The sequence below is a fragment of the Adelges cooleyi genome, unplaced genomic scaffold (assembly GCF_023614345.1).
Source record: "Adelges cooleyi isolate 19-005CV unplaced genomic scaffold, UGA_ACOO_1.1 ACOO_flye_CR_arks_rails_tigmint_CR_PRNA_9, whole genome shotgun sequence".
NCBI classification, from domain to species: domain Eukaryota; kingdom Metazoa; phylum Arthropoda; class Insecta; order Hemiptera; family Adelgidae; genus Adelges; species Adelges cooleyi.
In genome coordinates, this window is record NW_026096579.1 from 17,581,393 (window position 1) to 17,605,320 (window position 23,928).

Genomic DNA, 23,928 nt, shown 5'->3' on the forward strand with positions numbered 1-23,928 from the left:
AGTATTTAAACATCACTATGCTATGTCCAGTTTTTTTTATTTATAAATTGTGTAGTTCAATAGAAGTATGCATAATATGCGATTAATACATTTTTTCAGAAATTTAGTCATGTATAGAAACAGATACCCGATAGATTTTTACACATTGCGTACAAAAATAAAAAAATTTGCTACTTGAAGCTAATTTATATTAATAAAATAGTATATTACATTTTTAAATGTTGCTGTAAAATTATAATACCCTTATGACACCCGTGTGCTGTATCACCTAATACTGTTATTTTACAATTTTACAACATTCAATTTAAATCTATAACAGATGAGAGTAAAAAAAATAAATACAGTTTAATTCATTTATTGTAATAAAGTATAAAATATTTATAACAATAATAACAAAACATTGTAAAAAAAACTTAAGTAGAATGTTAATGGAATGAAAACAATGGTTTTAAAGCTAAATAAATAACAATAATAAAATTTGTATTTTACTGTTAAAATATTTTAATATATAAATTTAAAAAAAAAATTATCAGTATTTGAGTACATCTAGTGCTCCGCCAACAAGCTTTAACGAGCCTGTAACTAACACCCGAAAAAATATGTTACTGTCGGAAGAGCTTAATGATGATACATGATCAATTGCTTCTTTAATCGATTTCAATACTTTAACGTTGCAAAAACTTATAGTCTTTCTAATTTGTTCACATTTTTCCAATTGTTCTTCATAAACATAATTTCTATCAACTGCATCTAAAATTTTCAAAACACATAAAATATTAATTATTTTATGTTGCTTCTTGTGTGCAATAAACGAGTGGTAAAAAAAATTGTGACCTGGTCTAGAATCGTTAAAATACGTAATTATTGGACACAGTATAACCAAGTCTATTTCATTTCCATTTAACAAAATGTGTAGAAAGGTTCTATAATCTCTTTGAGCAGTAATATTAAATATTAGTATATTTTTCACCCTTCTATAAAAAAAAAAAAAAATTAATATTCGATAACAGTCTTATAAAACTACATTAACCATTAAAAACATAATTTTGTATCAGTATTTTTAAAATTCTACAGTATTTAATTTATTCCAATTAATGAAAAACAACAATTATAGAAAGAAAAAAATTAATTAATTAATTTTGACTTACTCGTGAGACTGTGGATAGTGCTCAAAAAACCATTTACTACATAATGTTATGCTTTCAATTGTATGAGCTCCGTCCAAAAAATAAGTCAAATTTTGTGATACATTTATTACTTGATTTCGGCCTGGGCACTTGACATTATTTATTACAGTTTTATCATGTTGATTTAATTTCCAAATCGGAGCCTGCTGTATACCTTTTGATCCCGGTTTGCATTTTTCAATCCATACTAAAATATACAATTTATATCTTACTACACATACAGCTTGTATAATTGATAGATATTAAATAAAAATTACTTCTTGATTTCAGAATCAATAAATTATATTTGATATTATAATATCAAATAGATCATAGAATTTTTTAGTACAAACGTTAAAACAAATCTGTAGTTACCATTGGTACTAACCATGAATGTTATTTCGATTAATCCAAGCATAAGCCAGCTGGATTGCAAGTGAAACATTAATCTTTTGAACTGAATTAATCATGTCTAAATTAAGAGGATTCCCATGCCACTCGTATAAATCAATCGGTGGAGCTTCCAATAATAACGCCTTATATGAAAAAGTTGTAATACTAAATTATTAAAAGCTGTAAGTCCAGCATCCACAAAGTGTGCCGTTATACTTTTTTCTCTAAACTGCGTTTCTTAAGGGTATTATATGTTTCCGGTGGCTGATCATGAGAAATTATTGTTACAGAGTTTGGCTTCATTATACCACTCTTTTGCCATGCTATTTCTTCTAATGTATTTCCTAAAACAGCTGTGTGGTCAAAACCCAATGACGATATTCCTACAATTGGTACTTTCCTATGAAAAAAATGTTTTTGGCTATTAGCAAAAAATATATTGACTATAATAAAATTATAGGCATGTACTTTAAAATATTAGTACTATCATATTCTCCTCCCATTCCAGTCTCAATAATTGCGACATCGACTTTTTCATTTGTGAACATTTTGAACGCCATAACAGTTAAAAATGCAAAATACGATGGCATATCTCCTTTGTATGTCTACAATGAATAATACGTTACTAAATTATATACATTAAATAATTATAACTTTATAATTGCATACATTGTAGCATTCTTTTTAGATTTTTTTAGTTTGTACTTACTTGTTGAGATTTTAATGTATTGTAAGTTTTCCAAAAGTAGGTAACAAACATTTCTTCTGAAATACTTTTGCCATTGATTCGGAATCTTTCGGTCACAGTGATTAAATGTGGAGACGTAAATAAACCGGTACGATATCCTTTTTTCATCAATAACTGTTCGCAATAAACGCATGTTGATCCTTTACCTTTCGTGCCAGCCACATGAATAACCGAAAGCTGGTCCAAGTCTTGACAGCTTATACTGCATCTATTTTCATTTATAGCCTTCAGAATAATTTATATTAGCTACCAAACCCATTTAAATGTATAGTTATTATTTATTAAAAGCTAAAATTATTTATTTTAAATTTACCTATTTAAAAACATGTTCACCTGTCTTAATTTCGATTCATCGGGATGTTTAGTTAGTTTAGGAGTAATACTCTGAAGGGAGTTTAATGTCTTAACAGTATCCTGTAAAGAAACATAGATCATAATTTATAAAAAGCTATCCAAATTTTTTTTTTTTAAACAAAAATAAAACTAAGTTGTTCATTTTTTTTCAAATGGGATATTTTGAGTATGAAAATAATGAGCGTAAGAGGCCCCTTAAATATATTCCTGATACAACGTATGTAACAATATATTTTATGAGACTCCTTAAATTAATATACCTCTGTATTTAATTTAAATTTGATATATGGTTAATATATACAGATATACAGTTCATTTATGATAACCTTTTCAAAATAGTAAAAAAAAATGCCATAAATTTGTAAACTTTTTTTAGAAAAATCAGTCTACAATTTTATAACTGTAAAGTTCATACATAACAATGATGTAGTTTAGTCATAATTTAAGATATGTACAACATTATGTGGTTTGAATTTGTTTCAATTAATCAACTTTTAATAAACTTACGGCGTAGGAGAAAGTAACGTGGTTCATGATCCTTATGTTTCTTCTTTTACTAAGTACGGAGTTGACAGGGAAATGTTTTAAAAATGCTTTGGTCATTATAAAATTATATCTACAAAAAAAAAAAAAAACAATTAAATCTAGGCTATTTCAATTATCAAATAACTTTTGTTCAAGGTGCATAAAGGCGGGATGTGGGAACAGATTGCACAATTTTCTAGGTTATATATTTTAAGATTAAATGTCGTTATAAATCAATAAATACCTACAATTTCCACACAATTCTATGAAAAATCGGCATCTTTGATTATATTTTCACACAAGGACGACGAAAGTGCACGTGATATCGCAATCCAACATTGAAGATAGATAAATGATAACTGATAAGTTGCCTGCTGTCTGTTGCAACTTGCAATAGGTTTGTCGACTGCAAAGCGATTTTGTGATGTTCAATTCATTTAAATTTTTGTCTTGCGCCTGTTTGAATAGTCGGTGTAAGTTAATAACTAATCAATTTAATTATATTCTCGTTTGTTGACATTTTTTACATTTAAATATAGTCTCCTTATAGGTACTATAAATTATAAAATCTTAGTCAAGTTATTTTTTTATGGACGTATGAATTGTGATTTACAGTAGAATTATGGACAATACATTAAATGATATCTTGTCTATGGATAAAGGAAGAAAAAGTTTCAAGGCAGGAGATACCATATTAGTCGATAAACCATTTGTACACGCACTGAAGTCAACATTTAAAAATGAAAAATGTGACCAATGTTACTCTGAGTAAGTGGCATAATTGATTAAAATTAAAAAAATATATGTATTTGTTAACACCATGGATGTTTCTTGAAATCAGAAACAACCTGTCCAGGTGCTCGGGCTGTCAGTATGTTCTCTATTGCAATCGTACATGCCAAAAAGTAGCTTGGAAAGAGCACAAACGTGAATGCTCTAGAATGAAAAAAATTCAACCAAAAACATTACCAGATGCTGCAAGGATTATTTCAAAAATATTAATTAGTCTAAAGGCAATTATTTTAAGTGTATAATCTTGTTATCATAACTAAAAACTTGGTAAACTTTTACAGAATGGAGGAAATATGCAAAAAAGTTACTATACGACTACTCGTTACAGAACATTCAAAGATCTCATGTCACGTAATTTTATTTTAAATTAAACTATTTAATTCCAAGCAGCGATGTAGCAAGTGTGCTACGGTAGATTATATAATGGAACAAAACTATAATATATATTACCATTTTTTTTATGGAGTGCTTTTAAGTTTATAATGCTGATGAACAACACAAAACAAGAAACGTACTGATAAAATTAGTTTTAATATTTCAGGTTTTTATTTTTAGCTTTCAGATCTTGCACACGTGCAGCCACAACTTATCTTTTTTTATTGACAATTTGTGTTGCTTACGAATATAACACAGTTATAGGTTAGGTGGTCCAAATGTTTAGACTTATGACTAAAGCTGACTATGAAATACACTGGTTATAAAATCTACCGTGATTAGCACTATTAATAGTTTTATAAGTAGGTAGTTTAAAACAATTTCATTTTCATTTCTTTAAAGAGGAGAAAAAACTAACTTAACCTTTACGCTTAAAGTACATTTATGCTTAATGTTTAGTTATACTGGAACCTTTCGTCATAATTTACACCCACCATAAAATTTGCTCTGTCAATTAACATCAATTTTACAATATCCTCGCTACTTAACTGCACTGAAGAATTATTTTAATATGCAAGTTTGATTTTTAGATTATCCTGATCTTAAAAAAGACGAAAAACGATTAGAGCATTTTACTTCACTATTTGAAGTCCTTAAAGAGTATATGGGTGAATCAAATTTGCCAAATACAGTTGAACTCCTAGGCATTTATGGACGAGTAAGTTAATGGTCTTAATTTTTTCAGGCAGCTTGACAGCTCTTTTACTGGTTGTTGAATACTGGTTGTATTCAGTAATTGTAAAGATATTATCATTTGTTTTTTTTAAACTTACATCTAACACCGTCTTAAAGATTACTGGGATTTTTTTAATGTGGTGTAGTAGTTTTATTTTAAAATGTTTGCAATTTTGTAGTTTTTTTTTTAGAACACTTTTATGCTACATTACAGTATTGAACAATATTAAAACATTTTTTCTTTAGTATTATCTATAGCTTTATCAATTTTTGAAACTTGTTGTTTTTATTTTTTTAAAGAATTACAAAATAGCAATTATTTTAAGAGTAAACTATTGTGGTGTATTAAAAAAATCACTTGGTTTAGTACTTAAATTTTTAACAAGGTTTGCAAATATTTTACATAGAAAACTATATTACTTTTTTGTGGTTTTTACTAATTTTTAGCAACTTAATCAATCCCTGATTTTAAAACTAAAACAATATTTGCTAATAATTTATTTTATTAAAACAAAATTTTTTTTTTGTATCCAAGTATATCAGGCAGTTTTGATAAATGCAATAACTGGTCTGTTAATATATATATACATATATATGTTATACATGTATACATTTTACTACCTATAAACCTTTTTTTTTTATTATGTATTTAACTACTTTTTTGTTTATTCCCATAACTTAATGACACTTTTTTTTCAATTTTCTTAACTCTACAGTAAATACCTATAATGGTGTACACTGTTTTTTTTTTATGTGTTGGGTTATGCTAAAATAATTTCAAAATCGTCACTCAAAAAGTTACATCCCTGCTTCTCTCACCAAATAATCAATAGACAATATTTATTTACCATTTTTCATGTAAAAACACTCCCTGATGGCTAACTTCTTGGATCCTAATGAGCCCTCTCCTATTGAAAGTTTGGTTTTCGGATTTTTTTCCCTATACGTGTGGTCACAATTTTGTGGAATATCTTTAATCGACACTTTTAATGAAAAAAAAAATCTATCTAGTTATTTTGAAGTTGATTAAAATGTCTTATTATCGTGACACCCCAGTAAAAATGTTTCCAACTTAATTAATGATTTTTCAAGGTTTTACCATTTATGATAAAAAATTAAGATTAGTTTCATATATATGTATATTTTTTTGACACTGTAGATGAGCCTCTACCAAAATGTAGCCTGGAATTCAAAATCTATTAATAACACTCTCTCTGCAAGAGAGGAGATTTTTCATACAGTTTTGGACGATAAAAGTTGATAATTAGACCGAAGGTATTTACTGTATTTTTATAATTCATAATAATAAAAAGTTGTAAAATGTGTTACATAAATCTGTAACTATAATTATTAGAAATATATAAACACTGCTTTAAAAGATAATTTCTGGTAATTGTATCCAACTCAAATTAAATTATAGGTTTTTTTAATTCTAGAAGTGTAATTGTTTTTCTTTTGCTATGATATTTTAAATTATAATTAATTTTAAAAATTGTATACATTAATACAATGGCTAATTGACCATTGATAATTGAAACATAAAAGTATTACAATTATTAGAAGGAAAATATATATCTGTATTGACCAAGTCTACAGTTATTGCATTATTCAGGACTACTTCAGGTTTTGTGACGTGATGTTGTTATGCTTGTATGACAAATTAATCTACTGTCTTTGATTCAATTTTAATAGCACTTGTTATTCATAATATTGTTATTGTACTGAATGACGTGCTTAATCTTATTTTCAATTTCTTTTTAATAATAGTCTTTCTCCTGTAAACGGTTCATCGCCGTTGAATATTATTCGGTTGATTTTCAACCGAAAATCTTGTCCATTCCATTTTAATTCACTTATCCCTAAAACATCTATTTTGTTGCAATCTATTTGTTACGTTAATTTTTCCAGTTTCTGACGTATAAAATTAAAACAAATGAGGAAAGAGAATAAGAAAGGCTTAACTAAAATGCAAAAATAGATGTAACAAATAATCATTTTAACCATTCGTTTGTCAGTTGAGAAAGATTGGGTTTACCAAACACCAAAAAAATGAGAGAGTATGATTTTTAAGTATATAATCTATAAATAATTTTCTTGTAGATGTGTATAAATGCATTTAACATATTGGACGATAACTTAAACACAATCGGTACTGGAATTTATTTGGGTGCTTCTGTATTAAATCACTCCTGCGTACCTAATGCAACTGCAACTTTTGACGGCACAACATTGAGGATTAAAGCAGTAACAGATATTGAAAATTCTGATCCAGAATTGGTAACGAAACGGTTGCATAATAGATTACATATTATAAACCATTATTTTTATGAACAATCTTTTTCAGCATGTATACATATCATATTTAGAACTTATGCAAACTAATGATGAACGAAGACGTGAACTACAAAACAATTATTATTTTTTGTGTGAATGTAAACGTTGTTTAACTGAAGACGAACATACATTCATAAGTTCTATGACTTGTTCTAATGTCAAGTGTCAAGCACCAGTTCCTATGAAGTTAAAAAGAGATGAGGTGAGCTGCTTATATTATGTATTATATAAAAAAAATATTGATCAATATAATAAATATAAATATTTGTACACATTTTTATTATTTTTTGTTTTAGGTTTTAAACTCTGTGAATTGTCCTGAATGTTTAGAAATAGTCAGCGAAACAAAAGTAAAAGAGTTTTATGATGTGACTGAATACACAGAATTTCAACTTCTTAAAATGAAAGATATTGGTTGTATCCTTTTTAATAATTTGTTTACCCTTTATTTTTTTTTAATAAAAAATGGTTACTGCAAACAATATTCTAAAGTAACTTTTGAACCACTATAATATACATATAAATTTTTAAAAAAACACGCATTTTCAATAGTATAATTCACTTTTATATCTCTTCAATTTTTGTAATTAATTAATTTTAAAAGTTTTTGTTAAATGTGTAAAATTAATAAAGAAATCAATTCGACTGGTAGACAAGTAAAATATTAGCTATATTTTATCAGCATAAAACTATTTTCCATTACCTACTTTTTAGACTTGGATGTTTGCAAAATGTGTTTGAAAAAACAAAATAGCGTTTTCCATTCAAGCAATATCAACCATGTTAAAATATTGGATTTAGCTTTTGAAAGTGCAATTAAAATGGAACTATGGGCTGAAAGTCTAAAATATGGGATAAGCCTAATTGAAGGATATAAGTAAGTTAAATATAATTGAAATAACTGATCGTTTTATTTTGTATGTATCATGTATAATAAACTAAGATACTGGAGAACTTTTTAGAGAAGTGCTTTTTGAGGGGTTGAGGCATTTTTTATTCATAATTGGGTAATCCTCTGAAACCAAGCAATTTTAAGTCCGCAAAATTTTACTAGACTTGTGTTTTGATTTTTAGGAAACATTGTTTACTCTTTACGTAAAATAGTTCCAGAACAACGTTTTTTTAACAAAATTAAGGTACTTAAACTATTTCCTTCTAATTAAAAAACAATTTAAAATGGTTGAATTATCAGTCCCCCCTCACAATGTCCCACACCCCGTTTTCGCATTTTAAACATGTCCTAGATGTTTGACTTCAATTCTCAAAAATCAAAACCTGACATTATTCAGTTGAGCAAGTACACTCGTTTTCAGAATCAATTATGGTTTTTTAAATACTTCAACAATTTCCTCATTTTATCCTATAAACTATGTGTCCCTTACTTTTGTTAGTAAAAAAATGGATGTAAAAATTACTTAGTTTCAGAGAATCACTCAATAATTACTTTTACCTTAGTATAACAGTAATTTGTATATTTGTAACAATACGGTTATCATGTATTTACAATTTCTACTGTACATGTAAAGAAATTAATCCACCGATATTAATAGTATTTTATCATTATATTTGTATAATTTTTAAAGTAAACTGTTGCAAAAAGTAAGACTACATTTGTCAGATCAATGAGACAGCTGATAGGTACACTTTAGGTAATAGAATACAAAATTAAAATTCTTTCGTATTGATTTAGTAAGTACTGTAATGTAGTACTCATTATTGCAAAATGTTTAAAATGTTTAAAGGTCGTATTATGGTGAATACCATCCATCGTTGGGAATTCTATATATGAAGCTTTTCAAATTAAGTTCTATTGTGGAAAATGCGGAAACGGCTGTGAAGTATTTGAAAAAAGGAAGTTCAATATTGAAAGTGACTCACGGCGAAGACCATTCCTTGTATAGAAATGAAGTTATTCCATATTGTAATGAATTATTTAAGTATTTTTAAAGCATTTTCGAACCAACAACTAAAACTTGAGGACATACATGATGCATAATATTCAATCAGCATTTGGTGCTACTATTATTATTGAAAATATTTGCAAAATTAAGTGACACAAATAGAATTTTAATTGTTTGCAGAGTAGTGAAGGGAGAATCGTTAGTTACTTTTTAGAAGTATTTAAAGAAATACTAATAACTAACGACAGTAACAGTGCAGGACTAATTTAAATTTTCATTTTTTTGTGTCTAACAAAACAGTATTTTAAAGTAGATTTATTATTTTCTTGATTGATCAATCTATAGATTTTATTTCTTTTTTTTTTTTTATACACGGCCAACTAATAAAAACTGCCAAATGGTTAGCCGAAAAAGTGTTCATTGTTCCAAAATAGTAATTATTTAATAAATTATTTTTAACGTTAAATAATATTTATTGTTGTCATTTAAATAGATCGTACACTGAACTCAATGAGTTCAGTGATCGTGAATGAGCCATTAAGCTTGTCAATCAAAATTGCTCACTTGCAGCTATATCAACGTAAGACTTTTGTACTGTACTCTACTGGTATATCGTATACCGTGGTTGCTTTAGGTTATATACTTATATCGCAAAAACAAAAATTGACGAGATTTTGTTGAGTATTAATTGAATATTAATGTGACTCAAGATATCTTCTTTAGTCTACAGTGTAGTAATGGTCAGATCTCTTTGAGATATTGTAATGACCATGGAATGCAATTTATTGCTTACTGTTGTTTTGGGTAACTTTTAATTAATGTATAATACTTAGTTAGCATTTAAGCATTCTCAGTTATGTATATATGACGTTAATACTTGTTTTCCACAAGTATTAAGATATGCTTAGCTTGTACTCTTTGTAGTATTAAACCCCAAAGGAACAGCTAGTATTCATTTAAATTGTTTTGTCTTGTTTCACCCGAGCAGGTTACTGTCTGTGTAAAAGTTATTAATTAAATTACGTTGAATCAAACCTATCTTGTCAGTTCTTATTGTTTTACTAAGTGAATTAAAAGTACTAATTCAGTGAATTAACTACATTTCTAACACTGTACATGATAGTACTTGTATTGGACTCTACAGTTTGTTACAACACTTTACGAGCTCGTGATCTAACTAAATTTTAAGGTGTAATATGTATTATTAAAAGTCTCATCCGAGTAATTTTTTAGCTGTAGCGACTTATGCTATTATTAATTTTGATTATACTTTAAAACAAATATTACATAGTTTTGTTGTTTTTTTTTTCATATTAATTAATGGGAACGGAAAGCGTCAATTTGTTTACGAATAAAAACTAAACCGCGTAGTCACTTTCTGAAGTGTCTACCTAACAGATTTCAATCATTTTTTTTTTTTTTTATAGTTTAACATCTTCTCTATGGGGGCTAAAAGGTCGATTTTTTTTTTTTTTTTCAAGAAATATTTATAAGCATTTTTATTTTAACTTCTTTCTAGTACTACTTTTTTAATCGCTTTAATAAAAAATCAGCCTTTTAGCCCCCATAGAAAAATATAGTAAGCTTCGCATAAAAAAAAAAAAAAACTGGAAATCTGTCCAATAGATACGCTAGAAAATTACTTCTACGAAAGTAATTTTGAATCAAAACTTTCGTCATAACTCGGGAGAAAAACAACATTAAAAGTATATAATTCAAAATTGTAATATGCGTTTACCTTGAAATTAGTAGGCATATGAAAAATGGCTGTAGTTCAATTTTTGTCAAATATTGCCTATACTTTGCCCCTTAATAAATAGCGTTTTCCGTCCCCCTTAACTGATAATATTGTTGTCTTAGTGCCTTAAATTTTGTTACCTAGCCTTTACTAACGTTGTATTATGATGGTTTACAACAAAAATGTAAATCTGGGAGAATATCCCTCAAAATTGGTCAAAATACAGTCCTTTTTGGACTATATTAACTTTACGTTTATATGCTTACGTAGATAAATAAATAAATAACAATTTAGGTGAATTTTTTTAATTTTTACAATATTATATATATGTATAATATTTTACTTAAATTAGTAGATTATTAATCAGTATAAGTTACTGTGTCCAAAATGTAATGAATTGAATATTATTTTCTAGAAATAAAAACTGTTGGTATGTATAAATGTATGTAAATAATTAACCTGACTGCCTGGTATTAATTTTATTGATTGTTATAAATTTATTATTTTCTAGCACGTGATGATGACGGTATGTGTACGTTTAGAGTGATTTTATTCAATTTTATCACTTTTATTTATAATAATTCTTGTAGACCTGTCACCTCTCCGTCCCCTCGTTGCTTTGATTCCATTATGCCTATAATCTACTGTACTAATCCTCTCGGATAAAATCACTTTCAAATTAACGCTTTGATGCTTATATGTAAATACAGCACCTCAATTTAAAACTTTCTAACTTTGCTGGTTTATACTGTGCTTGGTTTGGACTGTACTGGCTTGGAAATACTAACTACCGATTTGCATCGAAGCGTTTTTTCGAAAGTGATTTTATCACTTTCAGATTTAAGAATTCCTGTAAACCTGTGACCTCCCCGACCCCGCTGTGATGGTTGTATTTCTATACATTTATAAAACTAAATTCGGTATATTGACAATTGCCCTACAATTTTAATTACTCAAGTAAAAAATGCATGTACCCAAAATACAATAATAATAATCAAAACCGTTTTAACGTTTGAGACTTCAAATAATATAAGTAGGTCAATGATAAAAGATGTTGTTTTTGTCTGTAACTATTTGAACAAGCATACAAAACAACAAATCAAAACGAGTAGTCCTCTTATTTTAAATAAATAATACAACTTCAAACGTGTTTTCCCGTTTTAGAAAGTGAATATACAATTATTTAGAAAAGTAATGATAAAGGTTTAAAATTTTGAAAATAAAAATAATATAGTAACATTATTCATGATGTAGACATTTTTAAGTGTTCCAAGACCAATATTGTAGGAATATGGATAATACAATACAACAAAAATATATGTATTCATAATAATTTATAATTTTTTTTATTATTATATAAATAATAGTATATTATAAATGTGTTTACAATTTTCTCATTTCTGTAAATTCTGCCTAAAGGTATACATCACATGTGTATCTATATCGAGTATGTTTAACATAATAAAACTCCAAGGTCTTTTATATACTAACGCATTTAATAGTACGAAAAATCTGAGTACATCTACTATTGAGGAGCTTTTTGATGTGTATTATTACGACTCGTATGTTTTTTCATACCGATACGAATTTAAGGTAAATAAAACGCAAAAAAAAAATATATTACTAACCGTATAATGTTTACGCATTTATAACGTACAACGAAAATTCAGAGCATAAAATAAAACCTTACATGATATTGTTTCGAAACCCAAATTTGGGCCTCAAAGAGCAATCCAGTGATCACAGATAAAAATACAAATATCGATAAGATAGCATTGTACCTAATAATAAATATGTGCTTGAAAATGAATGTTTAGTTTAAGGGTGGATATGATTAGGGTCACAGTTGTTACATTTTTGTTCTAAATGTTTTCAGTTTTTGTAATCTCTGGTGGAACCAGTTGACATTGACTATTTAATAAAACATTTCAATTAAACAATTTTTAGTCGTTAGATAAAACTTCTCTTCTATATTGGAATCTATAATGTAAGAGTGACTAAAGAATTAAATGCTCTCAGTTTGTTAGTTGTACATTTGTCACTAATTACATACTAAACATACTACAATATACATTTAAATGACAATTACACATATGGCTTTACACATTAAAGGACTTGCTTCCACAAGGAGTTAAACAAAAGTAAAAAAGAAAGCAGAGTTTAAACATTATGTTATCTTTATAAATTAGTCACAAATATAAAATAGATATATTTATTATCCACAAATTACAAAGCAATAGATATTCACAATGTGCATTCTTTTTTTGCAAGCTTTAGAGGAACTATACTCATCGATTAATATGTCATCATACTCTAAACTTTTCTTCGAATCCTTCATTTTTAAGTGTCAGACACATTTCTATAATTGATTCACTAACAGAAGATGGGCTATGTACAAATCTGATGGCGCCTCTAAAAAATTGCCCCCTAGAGCGATCGCTTTCCCCCCTCTAAATACTTCACTGTCGTCTCTCTATATAAATGTATTGCTATAATAACCCATATATCGTTGGTAACAATATAATGAAATATGTGTTCATTGCCTATTTACTCACTCACACATGGCAACTTAGAAATTAACTACGGTCAAAGTGTAATTTTTCCCTTTTTTTTTGGGGGGGGGGGGGTTGCCTTAATTAAAAATAAGTTTGATCATAGATTTTTTTCAGAAAATTGTATATGTTATAGTTCCATTCTAGATATTATACCTTAGGTCTAATTTCCCCGACCTAAATCCCTAAAACTTTGCTTCGAAAAGTGAAATAAAGAAAAAAATTCTAGCTTTTCTATGGGAAACGGTTTAAATTCCACACAAATTTGGAATTAGTTCGACTTGGTAGTTGTTAAATCTTGAAACTGCGCCAACCCAATTTTTTAAAACTCGGCCTTTTTTATTTGTTTGTTGTTTTTTGGTTGTTGAAATTTCGGGGTTTTCCTTGTGCGATTTTGTTGATGAAACTTTTTATATAGAAATAATGCTAAGGTTATAAGAAATCGAAAATATTTTCGAAAAACATACACTTGTGCACACATCAGAATGTTTTAGTGATTATTTTTTGCCATCGATAAATTTTCATACATTTTAAGCTGAAAAATACGTCGATCGAACAACAAAGAACAATATATAAAATTGTCAATGTTCGAATTTCTCATTTTTTTTTTCTGTGCACATCTTAGTGTTACTTTTTACTTCGAAAATTTGAAGGTCATGGCAAATCGTCTAACCTGAAAATGTTATCGAATCGGATACACTAAACTTAAGTATGGCTATCGACGGATATTCTCAAAGGAAAAATCTATTACAATTTGGGTCGGGGGACTTGAGTTGGGCCGAGTTGATTGAATGTGATAAATTCACTTTTTAAAAAATTAATTTAAACCTTAAACTGGTACTTGAGCACTCAAAACTTGCTGGGGCCCCACTCTAAGGAGTATTCATAAAAATATTGGAATGATTTGATAATTTTTTTTTTGTTTAAGATTTAACACGTTATTTGTACATAAGAGTTCTAACTCCAGACAAATTTTCAACTAAAAGGTCCTAAAAACCCCAAAAAACTACTTGCATCCCGCCGCAAGGGGGTGGGAAATGGGTCAAACTTAAATTTAAATCTCAAGTAAAAATTCCACTCTAGAAATTTCAACTTGATTCGACCGTTTTTCTCGAAATTATAGCCAGTAAAAGTTAAAAGTTAAAAATTCGTACGGTTTTTTTTTTGTTTTTTCAAATTTCGACTGTGAAGAAGTAAACTTTTAAACTTTTACCCCCCGCCCCTCCCCTCAAGTACCAACTAGATGAAATTTGCGATTTATAGTCTCGAAAGAATTGGTCCAGTATTAAAAAAAAGTTACAGTGTATATAGATAAAAAAAAAAGCCCACATCAGAGTAAAACTAGTACCTTCGCCGCTCTGCATCGAAGCTAAATAACATTTGTTTAAATTTCAGCTTGTACAGAATGTGAGTATACTAAAATCGTTGTACTTTTATCAAATTTAATCCTTTATGATTGTAAAATATTATTAAAAAAACATTTTTGTTTAATTTCAGGTTGCAAGGGTGAGTACACTAAATTGATTTTATTTTTATCATGTTTATTTATTTATAGTTAAAAATTGTTTAAAAACATATTTGTTTTAATTTCAGCTTGTGATGATTGTGAGTATACTAAAATTGATTTATTTTTATCAAATTTAATAATTTACTATAAAAAAAAATATTTTTAAAAAAACATTTGTTTTAATTTCAGTGGCTAGTTGTGAGTATACTTAAATTATTGTACTTACTTTTATAAAATTTAATCATATTTTATTATAAAGCCTATATTTTATTATTATTACAAACAAAAAATTTAAGTAAAAACGTAGGTAAACCATTGGAATCAAATTGATACGATATTATATTTTTTGATGGCTGTTCCATAGTATAAAATATTTGTCAGATGTGAGTAATTACTATAAGTCTTGTATAATTTGTTTGTCTTTATGCTATAATTTTATACTTTTTAACTACAGTATGCTGATCTGTAATTCATCTTAACTCAATTTTAAAAAAATATATTTTCACTATGAAATAATACATATTGTGATCATGACTTTTTTATTTGTATCTTACATTTTTATGTTGCTTGTTAAAAATTATAATTGTCTTTTATGCGTTGCACGAATTATTTTTGTTTTAAAATATGTATAAATTGTTTAAAATCAAGTTTTCACATTTTTTGTTATGTACTAAAATTCATGCAATTATGTTTTCGTTCAAATGTACATACACTTAACATTATAAATAATTTTCTTGATTAAAATATTTAATTGATGCCATAACATAATGTATTTATATGTATTTATACGTCATGTTATTATACCTACTACATATATTATTTTGATTATGCTTTGATTTTTTAATTCCTATTAAAGTTGACCAGCCAAAAATCATACATTACTCCCTGACTAAAATAAATGCAGAACAATTAAAACCTATTCGTTCCAAAAAAGTGAACATATAAATACTTAAGCGGACAACATTATAAAATAAATAACAACACTTTTAAAAACTAGGCCAAGCCATACTAGGAGCTACCTATAAAAATATTTAGTTAATTTCAACTTTGTTTGATAATAAGTCATTTATTATTATTACAGGGTGGCCCACAAAAATATGGCCAAAGAAATATCTTTTGTTCTAGCGAATATTTTTAAGATTTTTTTTTTTTAAATAGTTTATACGCTTTTCATCTTTATAATTATTCTCTCCACCCTATACTAATTATATCTACCAAATAATTTTTTTTGTCATTTGTCTACAATTTTTAACGCTTATAATTAATTTATAAATTTAGGAAGAAATTCTACCATAGTGTACCTATTTATTTAATTTTTCGAAAATTATGTATGTGATTTTATTTGTGGTTCAAATTGTTTCCTTAAAAACATTTCAACAGCTTAAGAATTTACAGTATTATTGTAAAATGTAGGTATTGTAGGTTAGCTATATGAATTATGAACTCACATATACTTTATTTTAAATTGATTACACATAACTATTTTACTTATTTTTAATCCTGTACGTGGACATTATTGAAATATTTTTGGTTTATTTCTTATAAATAAATACTTATAATGTATGCAATTCTGTTTTTTATTTTAATAAAGATCCAAATGATGGTTTTAGATATATTTACAAGTTTTATTTTTAATTATTTTGTAAACAAATATTAAGTCATCTATAAAAAAAAAATTAATATATGGATAAATTTAAATAGTTTAATTATTATTAAAACAATAATATATTTCGATCAAAAATATCTTAAAATTTTTCATTTTTTACTCCTCGAGCTACATTGTGTGCTTTAAAATTATGTGCATTATTGACAAAAAATGTGTATATGTTCATTCCTCCCTAAAAAGAAACTACTATATTATATTATCTAGGTAATTTATTTTAATTACATGATACATTACACATCTTATGCTGTTGTAATTATTACAGTTTTACTCCCTGGACTTATAATACTCATACTTTGATATACCACCACATCTTAATCACTTAAGCATATAAATACCTTTAATGTTTCATGTCGCGTGTATGTCACGGTGATTAAACTCCAAACGCTGAAGCTCACACTTGATTTTTATCCGTCTAACTTCTAGACATTTTATTTAAATTTAAAAAAAAAAATTAGCTTAATTTTCAAAGAAGCAGCAATGCACACTAGGTTTTTTTAATGTGTAGGATCGTACTAACTTGTCCCATCTGGGAGATAGTCCATACAGTGGCGGGTCCAGGGGTTGTCCAAGAGGGGGGGGGCGAATTTTCGTTTTTTGTAGGTATAATAAAATTACCTTTTTTGTTTTTTACTTTTTATTAATTGACTACAAAATATGTTTCAATGTATTCATTATTTTGATTAGTTATTTTTTAATTAATCCAGTTTAATTTTGACCCAATAAACTTACATAGAAAATAGCTACAACAAATTTGTTTAAATTCGAATACATACTTATAATTAAGTAAAGTACAATTCTCAGATATTTAAAATATAAAATCATTGTCTTTTTTTTTTCTTTAGCAAATATTTCAATAATATCATCTACATTTAAAGGGATTCGATACTGGCCTTTTTTTTTTCAGTCAAAACACATTTTTTGTCCATTGCACAGGCCGAACCAATAATCCGATAAAAAATTTGAACACAGATTTGAATTCGCCACAAAGTTTACTTAGGATCGGTCAGGGTACTTTTTTAAATTTTTAATTTTAACCCTTTCCAAATTTTAAATTTTAAAATTTTACAAAAAGTACGCTGACCAATCTCAAGTAAACTTCATGACGAATTCAAATCTGTTTTCAGCGACGGAACAAAAAATGTACAATTATATTAACTAAAATGGCTTTTACTCATAGACAAAACGATTTAAATTGAAAATAATACCATGAAGCTTAATCAAATTAACAGATAAATTAATTGACATGGTCGAAATTTTTACAACCTCTTTTTTCTTAGGCCAAGGGGAGGGGGCGATCCCCCCATCGCACCCCACCCCTCAAATCCGCCACTGAGTCCATACTTATATTACGCATAAGATATGAAGATAAAAATGTTTTAAGTACTAAAAAATATAGTAAAATATGTATCTACATATAGGTATAGGGAAAAAAATAATTTTCAAAATATTCATATCTTCCTAGATAATGAGTGTCACACACAAAAATCACCCTGTACTCAATAAAGTAAACAGCTTTTGGATACAAAAAATAGGACACGTCTTGTTTTCACGTAGGTAAAAGTTTGGTTGGTACAAATAATAAAATTGTTTTTGTGGTTTCTTTAAATAAATAATACTTCAGTAGAGAATTTCACTGTATACGTTACACTGCTTTCAGTTGTACTCGAACCGTAGAAGCCATATCGTTTCAAAGTATAATTTTTTTCCTAGAGCAATAGCAAATTTTAATGATGGCATTCAAAGGAAGTTTTATCAGAATAGTAGTTTTGTCATTTATTGTTTTAGCAATGACTACAGGTAATTTATTATATATTTTTACAAATGTATTATTGTAAATAATGTAATAACAATAATTTTTTTAAATATTTATAATTTTTAGTCTAACACGTACTTATTATATTATAATTTTAATAATTTTTTTAGTAAAACTACATATGATTTAAATAATTCAAGCCTTTGGTGTCAAACTATGGGCCTTAATTTAAACGAGTCATAATTATTTACATTTGCTTCATTCTGTCGCGCAGAGATAATTCTTTATAATTTTCAAACTTAATGTTCACGGTCTTATTAAAGTTTTTCAAGTCCCCGTAACTTAAGTTTTGTAATTATCAGAAGATTTTAATTTTTCTGAACACGTAAATTAAATGTATTCTAAGTAAAGAAATTTACTGTGTGTGTGTGTTTTCTTTTAATCCTTATTGTTGTTGTTATTATCTTTATTTTTTTTTCAGTCATAGCCGGAAGACCCGGAAAACCTGAAGGTGAGTGTTATTAATACATTTTGATTGAACCAAAACTAGCCTAAATAGAGCCTCGCAGAGATTGAATATTTTAAGACGAAACGTTTTATAAAATAATAGAAAAATGTCTTTAGAAATTTGTAACTGTTCAATTTTACTCAATTCGAATAGCTATCTAAACATTTGTTTTAGAATAGTATAATAGTATAGGACATAGGATCTATTAACCGGATAAAATGATAAAATGAACTGAACAACTTTTAAAAGACTAAACTAAGCAATTATACTACGAGCTAATAAAATTAAGCAACTACAAAAATCATTTTTATTTTACTTCTTTTTGTGATCATTCAATTGATTTTAATATAATGTATTATCAGTTATTTTAATATACGTCTGATATGATGTGTGAAAGATAAATTTTTGCAATACAATCCAAAGGCAGATTAATTTTATTAATTCATTATGTTTATAATTTTTTATATAATTAGTTAAAATTAACGTTGCGTTGACATTTGATATTAGTTTAATGATGTACCTTTTTACTGTGTCTAATATTTAATTCTATAATTGTTATACATTTATCATGTTCTAGCACGTAATAAAAAATAATTAAACTACTATATTATTACTAAAAAAATAATTTAATCGAATTTTGCATTTTATTCAATATTACTAATTTGTTATTTTCTATGAGTAGAACAACCTCCTCGTCCCAGGTTGCATACATATACGTGTATAAATAAATTTTAATTTTTGAACATTTTTCATTTTTAAATATAAAATTGTTATAATATATTTTACTTTTGTATGTAGGTAAAGTAGAGGACCAAAAAAATGAGAGTAATGAAAGTACATATTGTGACACATCTCTTTAGATTTGCTCTAAAAACTATATTTTGTTTATAATAATTATTTTTACAATAAACTGTAGTTATCGTGTAAAAAATATATAATTATACCTATTTAGTAATTTATTTTGGAGTATAATAACCGTAGATAATTTTATTAAAATACTTAAATGGTATTTATGTACACATTTGGAAATATAAATAAAAAAATTGTTGTATAATATGCATAAAATATACATCAAATTTTTTGTAAATTATTATATTTTAACTTTAAACGTTTACAACATATTAAATAGTCATTTACATAATATTTGTATTCTTTCATCGTGATTGAAACAAATGTCTCGTTAAACGACGAGTTGTAAACCATTTTCGCCATTTGGTCAAATACTTCTGCCTTCTTTTAAATTAATACAATTTAACGTCATGTATCTATATGTAAAATAAAAAAAAATGTTTATACTATAATAACCGTAATTTATTAATTTTGTTATTTTCTAGTTACCAAAGACACTAAAAGTATGTACATGTTTTGATAATAAATAATTATCATATCTTATATGAACCCAAAATGGTTTGTTTGATTTAGTTGTACATTAAATTTATTGTATTGGTCACTTTGGTTTATTTTAACTTAATTTTTTTTTTTTTTAGCAAAAGCACCACTAATCGTTGGTATGTTTACGCTTATAAAATAATAAATAACAGTTTACATAAATACTTTTATTCATTTAATAGTAAAAATTTTATTTAATTTTTAATTTTATGTACCATAATAATTTAATCTGGATTAAAAAAACTTTCCGTTTATACGTTTACGTAGATAAGTAAACAATAATTACTCATTTTTTTAAATATAATATACGTAATTATACGATACTGCATCCTTAATTTAATTAATTGAATATTATTTTCTAGAAATGTCATCTATCGGTATGTATTCGTTTACGTAATTAAATAAATAATATTATACGTTACACTGTGTCAGATATTTTTTTTTCAACACATATTTTGATTAACTTTTTAAATAATTTGCTAAACATTTTGACTGGTAATCAAAGACGCGTTTTATAAATGATTAAAATGTTATTAGTGCTTTAAAAAAAAAAACATAATTCCTTCTTCCATATTTAAGATCATTACTTTTTTTTTTTGGACTGTATAATAACTTAACGTTTATACGTTTACAAAATAATAAATAATAATTTACATAATATTTGTATTCTTTTAATAGTAATAATTAATTTATATTTTTAATTAAATTTAATGTACAATACTAACTTGTTTTTGATTAAAATTAAGTTAACGTATATAAGTAAAGAATAATATTGAATTTTGTACAACATTATATAAATATACATTAATGTATCCAAAAAATAATTAACTGAATATTATTTTCTAGGATCGGAAACTGGCGGTATGTATACGTTTACGTTGATAAGTAAATAACAATTTAGGCGAATTCTGCATTTTTTTTTCAATACATTACGCGTTACTGTGTCCAAAATTTAATTCAATGATTATTATAAATGTATTATTTTCTAGGATCAGCACAACGTTCTCGTTCCGGTATGCATACTTTTAAGTACACATATTTTATTTGCATTTTTACAATACATAATATTTTCAATAACCAAGTTTAAAAAAAAACCATAAAAGTAGATAACTTTAAGAAAGTTGTTTTTTTTTTGTAGTCGTTCTCGTTCTTAGCTTAAACTAGTTAATCGTATATCTAATGAAATAGACATTAAAACCATTCTAGATTTATTCAACTATTTAGGTTAATTTTGATTTTTTACAATATATAATTATACGTGACTGTGTCCAAAATTTAATTCAATGATTTTTATTTTCTAGAAGTAGCACAACAAGGTGTGTACATTTTTTAAAGTATATAATAATGTTTTACAAAAACCATGCAAGTACAAAACTTGTCGACAGTGTTGTTTTGTTTATAAGGTTTAATTTTCTGCTAAAACTACTGAACTATTTTTGATGAAGCAGACACTAAATTCATTCCAGATATATTTTTAGTTTAATTACTTCTCACGAGCTTAAATAGTCTATTAATTAATGTATCAATTAAGATTTTTTTATTAATGTTCGGTAATTTTGATTTTATATGCATTGGGTAAGGCAAAAATGTAAACTTACATTCTTATTATAAAAAAGTTTTATTTTTCAGAAGTCGATATTTGTTGTAACGGTAATACAAATTATTTTAAATTATCCTTTTTAATTTACGTTACTATAAAATAGGTATATCGATGTAAAATAACTAATTAAAAACTTAGTAAATTGAAAGGTTTGACTATTTCTATTTAAACAGAATACCCTGGTAAGGTTATAGGTATGTGGTTATATACATATGTGTATGTGTGTGTGTTTTATACTAAAATAATTTTACTTATATCAAATTATATAATTTATTTTTAAAAAAATATTTAAATATCATGATATTTAGAAGTTCAAAATTATAAATAATTATAATAAAAGCATTTTTATTAAACTACATAAAATGTCTGAGTATTGCCATTAAAGTTAGTTAGGAGAACACACATTAATTTTTTTTAAATATTTCTTTTTCAGTACTAAAACCTCTAAAAGGTAATACAAATTGTTTTTAATAATTTTTTTTTTATTTTATAATTATATTATAACTATCAATCTAATATACATGGTTTAAAATATTTTTTTAGTGTTAGTTATACCAACATTTTGTTTTCAGAATTCGTGGAAAGCCCTTGGAAGTAATATAAATAATTTTTTTAATGATGTTATTTGTATTTAATAATATTGTAAATGTGTCTTTAGTATGAGGAGAGGATCGTCATCGTGAGTGTATTAAAATAAACTTTTATAAAATGAAATAATGTATAAAAAAAAAATAAATTATCATTCTCATTTTATTTAAAATTAAGGATTGAAAAATGATAATTTAAAGACTAACATTCATTAATCATTATTGTAATAGCAATTTTTATTTAACTACATAAAATGTTTGACCATTTTCATTGAAGTTATTTAAGGAATTCCCATTATTCATTTAAACATATTTTTAGTGTCAGTTAAAAGAAAACATTTGTTTTAATTTTAGTGCTTAGTAGTGAGTATACTATAATGATTGTACTTTTATACAATTTAATCATTGATTACTAAAAAATATTTAAAATATTTTTTATTATCTGTTAAAAAAAATAAAAGTAAAAAAGTAGCTAAAAGCATTGCAACTATATTGATACGATATTTTTTTTTTAGGTTGAGCCATAATCTGAGAAATGACATATGTAAGTAACTAGTATAATTCTTGTATAAATAACATGTTTTTGTGTAATAATTCCAAATGTTACAATTACAGAATGCTGATCCTTAATATATTATCACTCACTTATTCATACTTTACATACTGGTATTGATTGTTTAGAGTTATAATTAAATTATAGTATTTAATATAGAACTAATATTATAAAAAATTTATTATCCATGAGTTTTTTTAAATCAAGTTTTAACAGTTTTCTATGTAATAAATTTCAAGCAATTAAGTTTCCATTAAAATGTATTTTCACCTACTATTTTTAATAATTTCCTTTATAATAATGTTAAATTGACGATATATCATAATGTATTTATGAATTTTATTATAATACACATATTCATTTAATTATGCATTGATTTTTTGACTCCTATTAAAGTAAGTTTATTTTAAAATTTGAAATTGTATAAAATGTTCAAACATGTTTTATGCGTAGTAAGAATAAGATATCAAACAAGTACGCTGACCTATCTCAAGTAAACTTCATGACGAATTCAAATATAGTATTCAGATTATTTAACGGATCACAGGTTCAGCCGAACAAAAATTGTACTATTATATTAACTAAAATGGCTTTTACTCATAGACAAAATTATTTAAATTAAAAATAATACCATGAAGTTTACACAAATTAACCGGTAAATTAATTGACATTTTCGAAATGTATTAAAACCACATTTTTCTTAAATATTGCCTATACAAAACTCCTTAAAGATGGTCGGTAGGTTATAGCCC

General features: G+C 26.1%; 2 protein-coding genes and 1 long non-coding RNA gene across 6 annotated transcripts; 2 read left to right on the plus strand and 1 right to left on the minus strand.

Annotated features, from left to right (window-relative positions):
• Window positions 1-380: 380 nt before the first annotated feature.
• Window positions 381-3,543, minus strand: LOC126846232 (folylpolyglutamate synthase, mitochondrial). Of its 3 annotated transcripts, none has more exons than XM_050585501.1 (10): window positions 3,435-3,543; window positions 3,169-3,277; window positions 2,641-2,721; window positions 2,269-2,532; window positions 2,028-2,164; window positions 1,776-1,959; window positions 1,555-1,702; window positions 1,149-1,374; window positions 835-974; window positions 381-750 (listed from the first exon to the last, which is right to left on the minus strand). In XM_050585501.1, exons 1-10 carry the CDS (start codon window positions 3,464-3,466, stop codon window positions 530-532), a joined length of 1,542 nt encoding a protein of 513 aa, XP_050441458.1. In that variant the 5' UTR covers window positions 3,467-3,543; the 3' UTR covers window positions 381-529. The 3 variants fall into 3 exon arrangements, with proteins under 3 accessions (XP_050441458.1, XP_050441457.1, XP_050441459.1); XM_050585500.1 differs by having other exon boundaries at window positions 382-750; window positions 2,269-2,515; window positions 2,621-2,721; XM_050585502.1 differs by having other exon boundaries at window positions 383-750; window positions 2,269-2,515; window positions 2,621-2,721; window positions 3,431-3,523.
• LOC126846233 (histone-lysine N-methyltransferase SMYD3) lies at window positions 3,350-10,937 on the plus strand. Of its 2 annotated transcripts, none has more exons than XM_050585504.1 (10): window positions 3,350-3,736; window positions 3,802-3,954; window positions 4,028-4,199; window positions 4,260-4,329; window positions 4,944-5,071; window positions 7,189-7,365; window positions 7,433-7,624; window positions 7,719-7,839; window positions 8,137-8,299; window positions 9,165-10,937. In XM_050585504.1, the coding sequence occupies exons 2-10, from the start codon at window positions 3,809-3,811 to the stop codon at window positions 9,367-9,369; spliced, it is 1,374 nt and encodes a 457-aa protein (XP_050441461.1). In that variant the 5' UTR covers window positions 3,350-3,736; window positions 3,802-3,808; the 3' UTR covers window positions 9,370-10,937. The 2 variants fall into 2 exon arrangements, with proteins under 2 accessions (XP_050441461.1, XP_050441460.1); XM_050585503.1 differs by having other exon boundaries at window positions 3,351-3,659.
• Window positions 10,938-18,462: 7,525 nt separating this feature from the next.
• LOC126847054 (uncharacterized) lies at window positions 18,463-23,328 on the plus strand. The gene is made up of 4 exons (XR_007686966.1): window positions 18,463-18,583; window positions 19,021-19,050; window positions 23,139-23,167; window positions 23,239-23,328. It is a non-coding gene; the product is annotated as an uncharacterized LOC126847054 (long non-coding RNA).
• The last annotated feature ends 600 nt before the right edge of the window (window positions 23,329-23,928 follow it).

Coding starts and splice junctions, on each gene's coding strand:
- LOC126846233 (XM_050585504.1), top strand. CDS start 3,809: ATGGACAATACATTAAATGATATCTTGTCTATGGATAAAGGAAGAAAA. Junction 4,330..4,943: donor ATTCAAAGATCTCATGTCAC/GTAATTTTATTT, acceptor TTTGATTTTTAG/ATTATCCTGATCTTAAAAAA. Junction 7,625..7,718: donor TGAAGTTAAAAAGAGATGAG/GTGAGCTGCTTA, acceptor TTTTTGTTTTAG/GTTTTAAACTCTGTGAATTG.
- LOC126846232 (XM_050585500.1), bottom strand. CDS start 3,466: ATGCCGATTTTTCATAGAATTGTGTGGAAATT. Junction 3,278..3,434: donor CATAGAATTGTGTGGAAATT/GTAGGTATTTAT, acceptor TTTTTTTTGTAG/ATATAATTTTATAATGACCA. Junction 2,516..2,620: donor GTGAACATGTTTTTAAATAG/GTAAATTTAAAA, acceptor AAATGAAAATAG/ATGCAGTATAAGCTGTCAAG.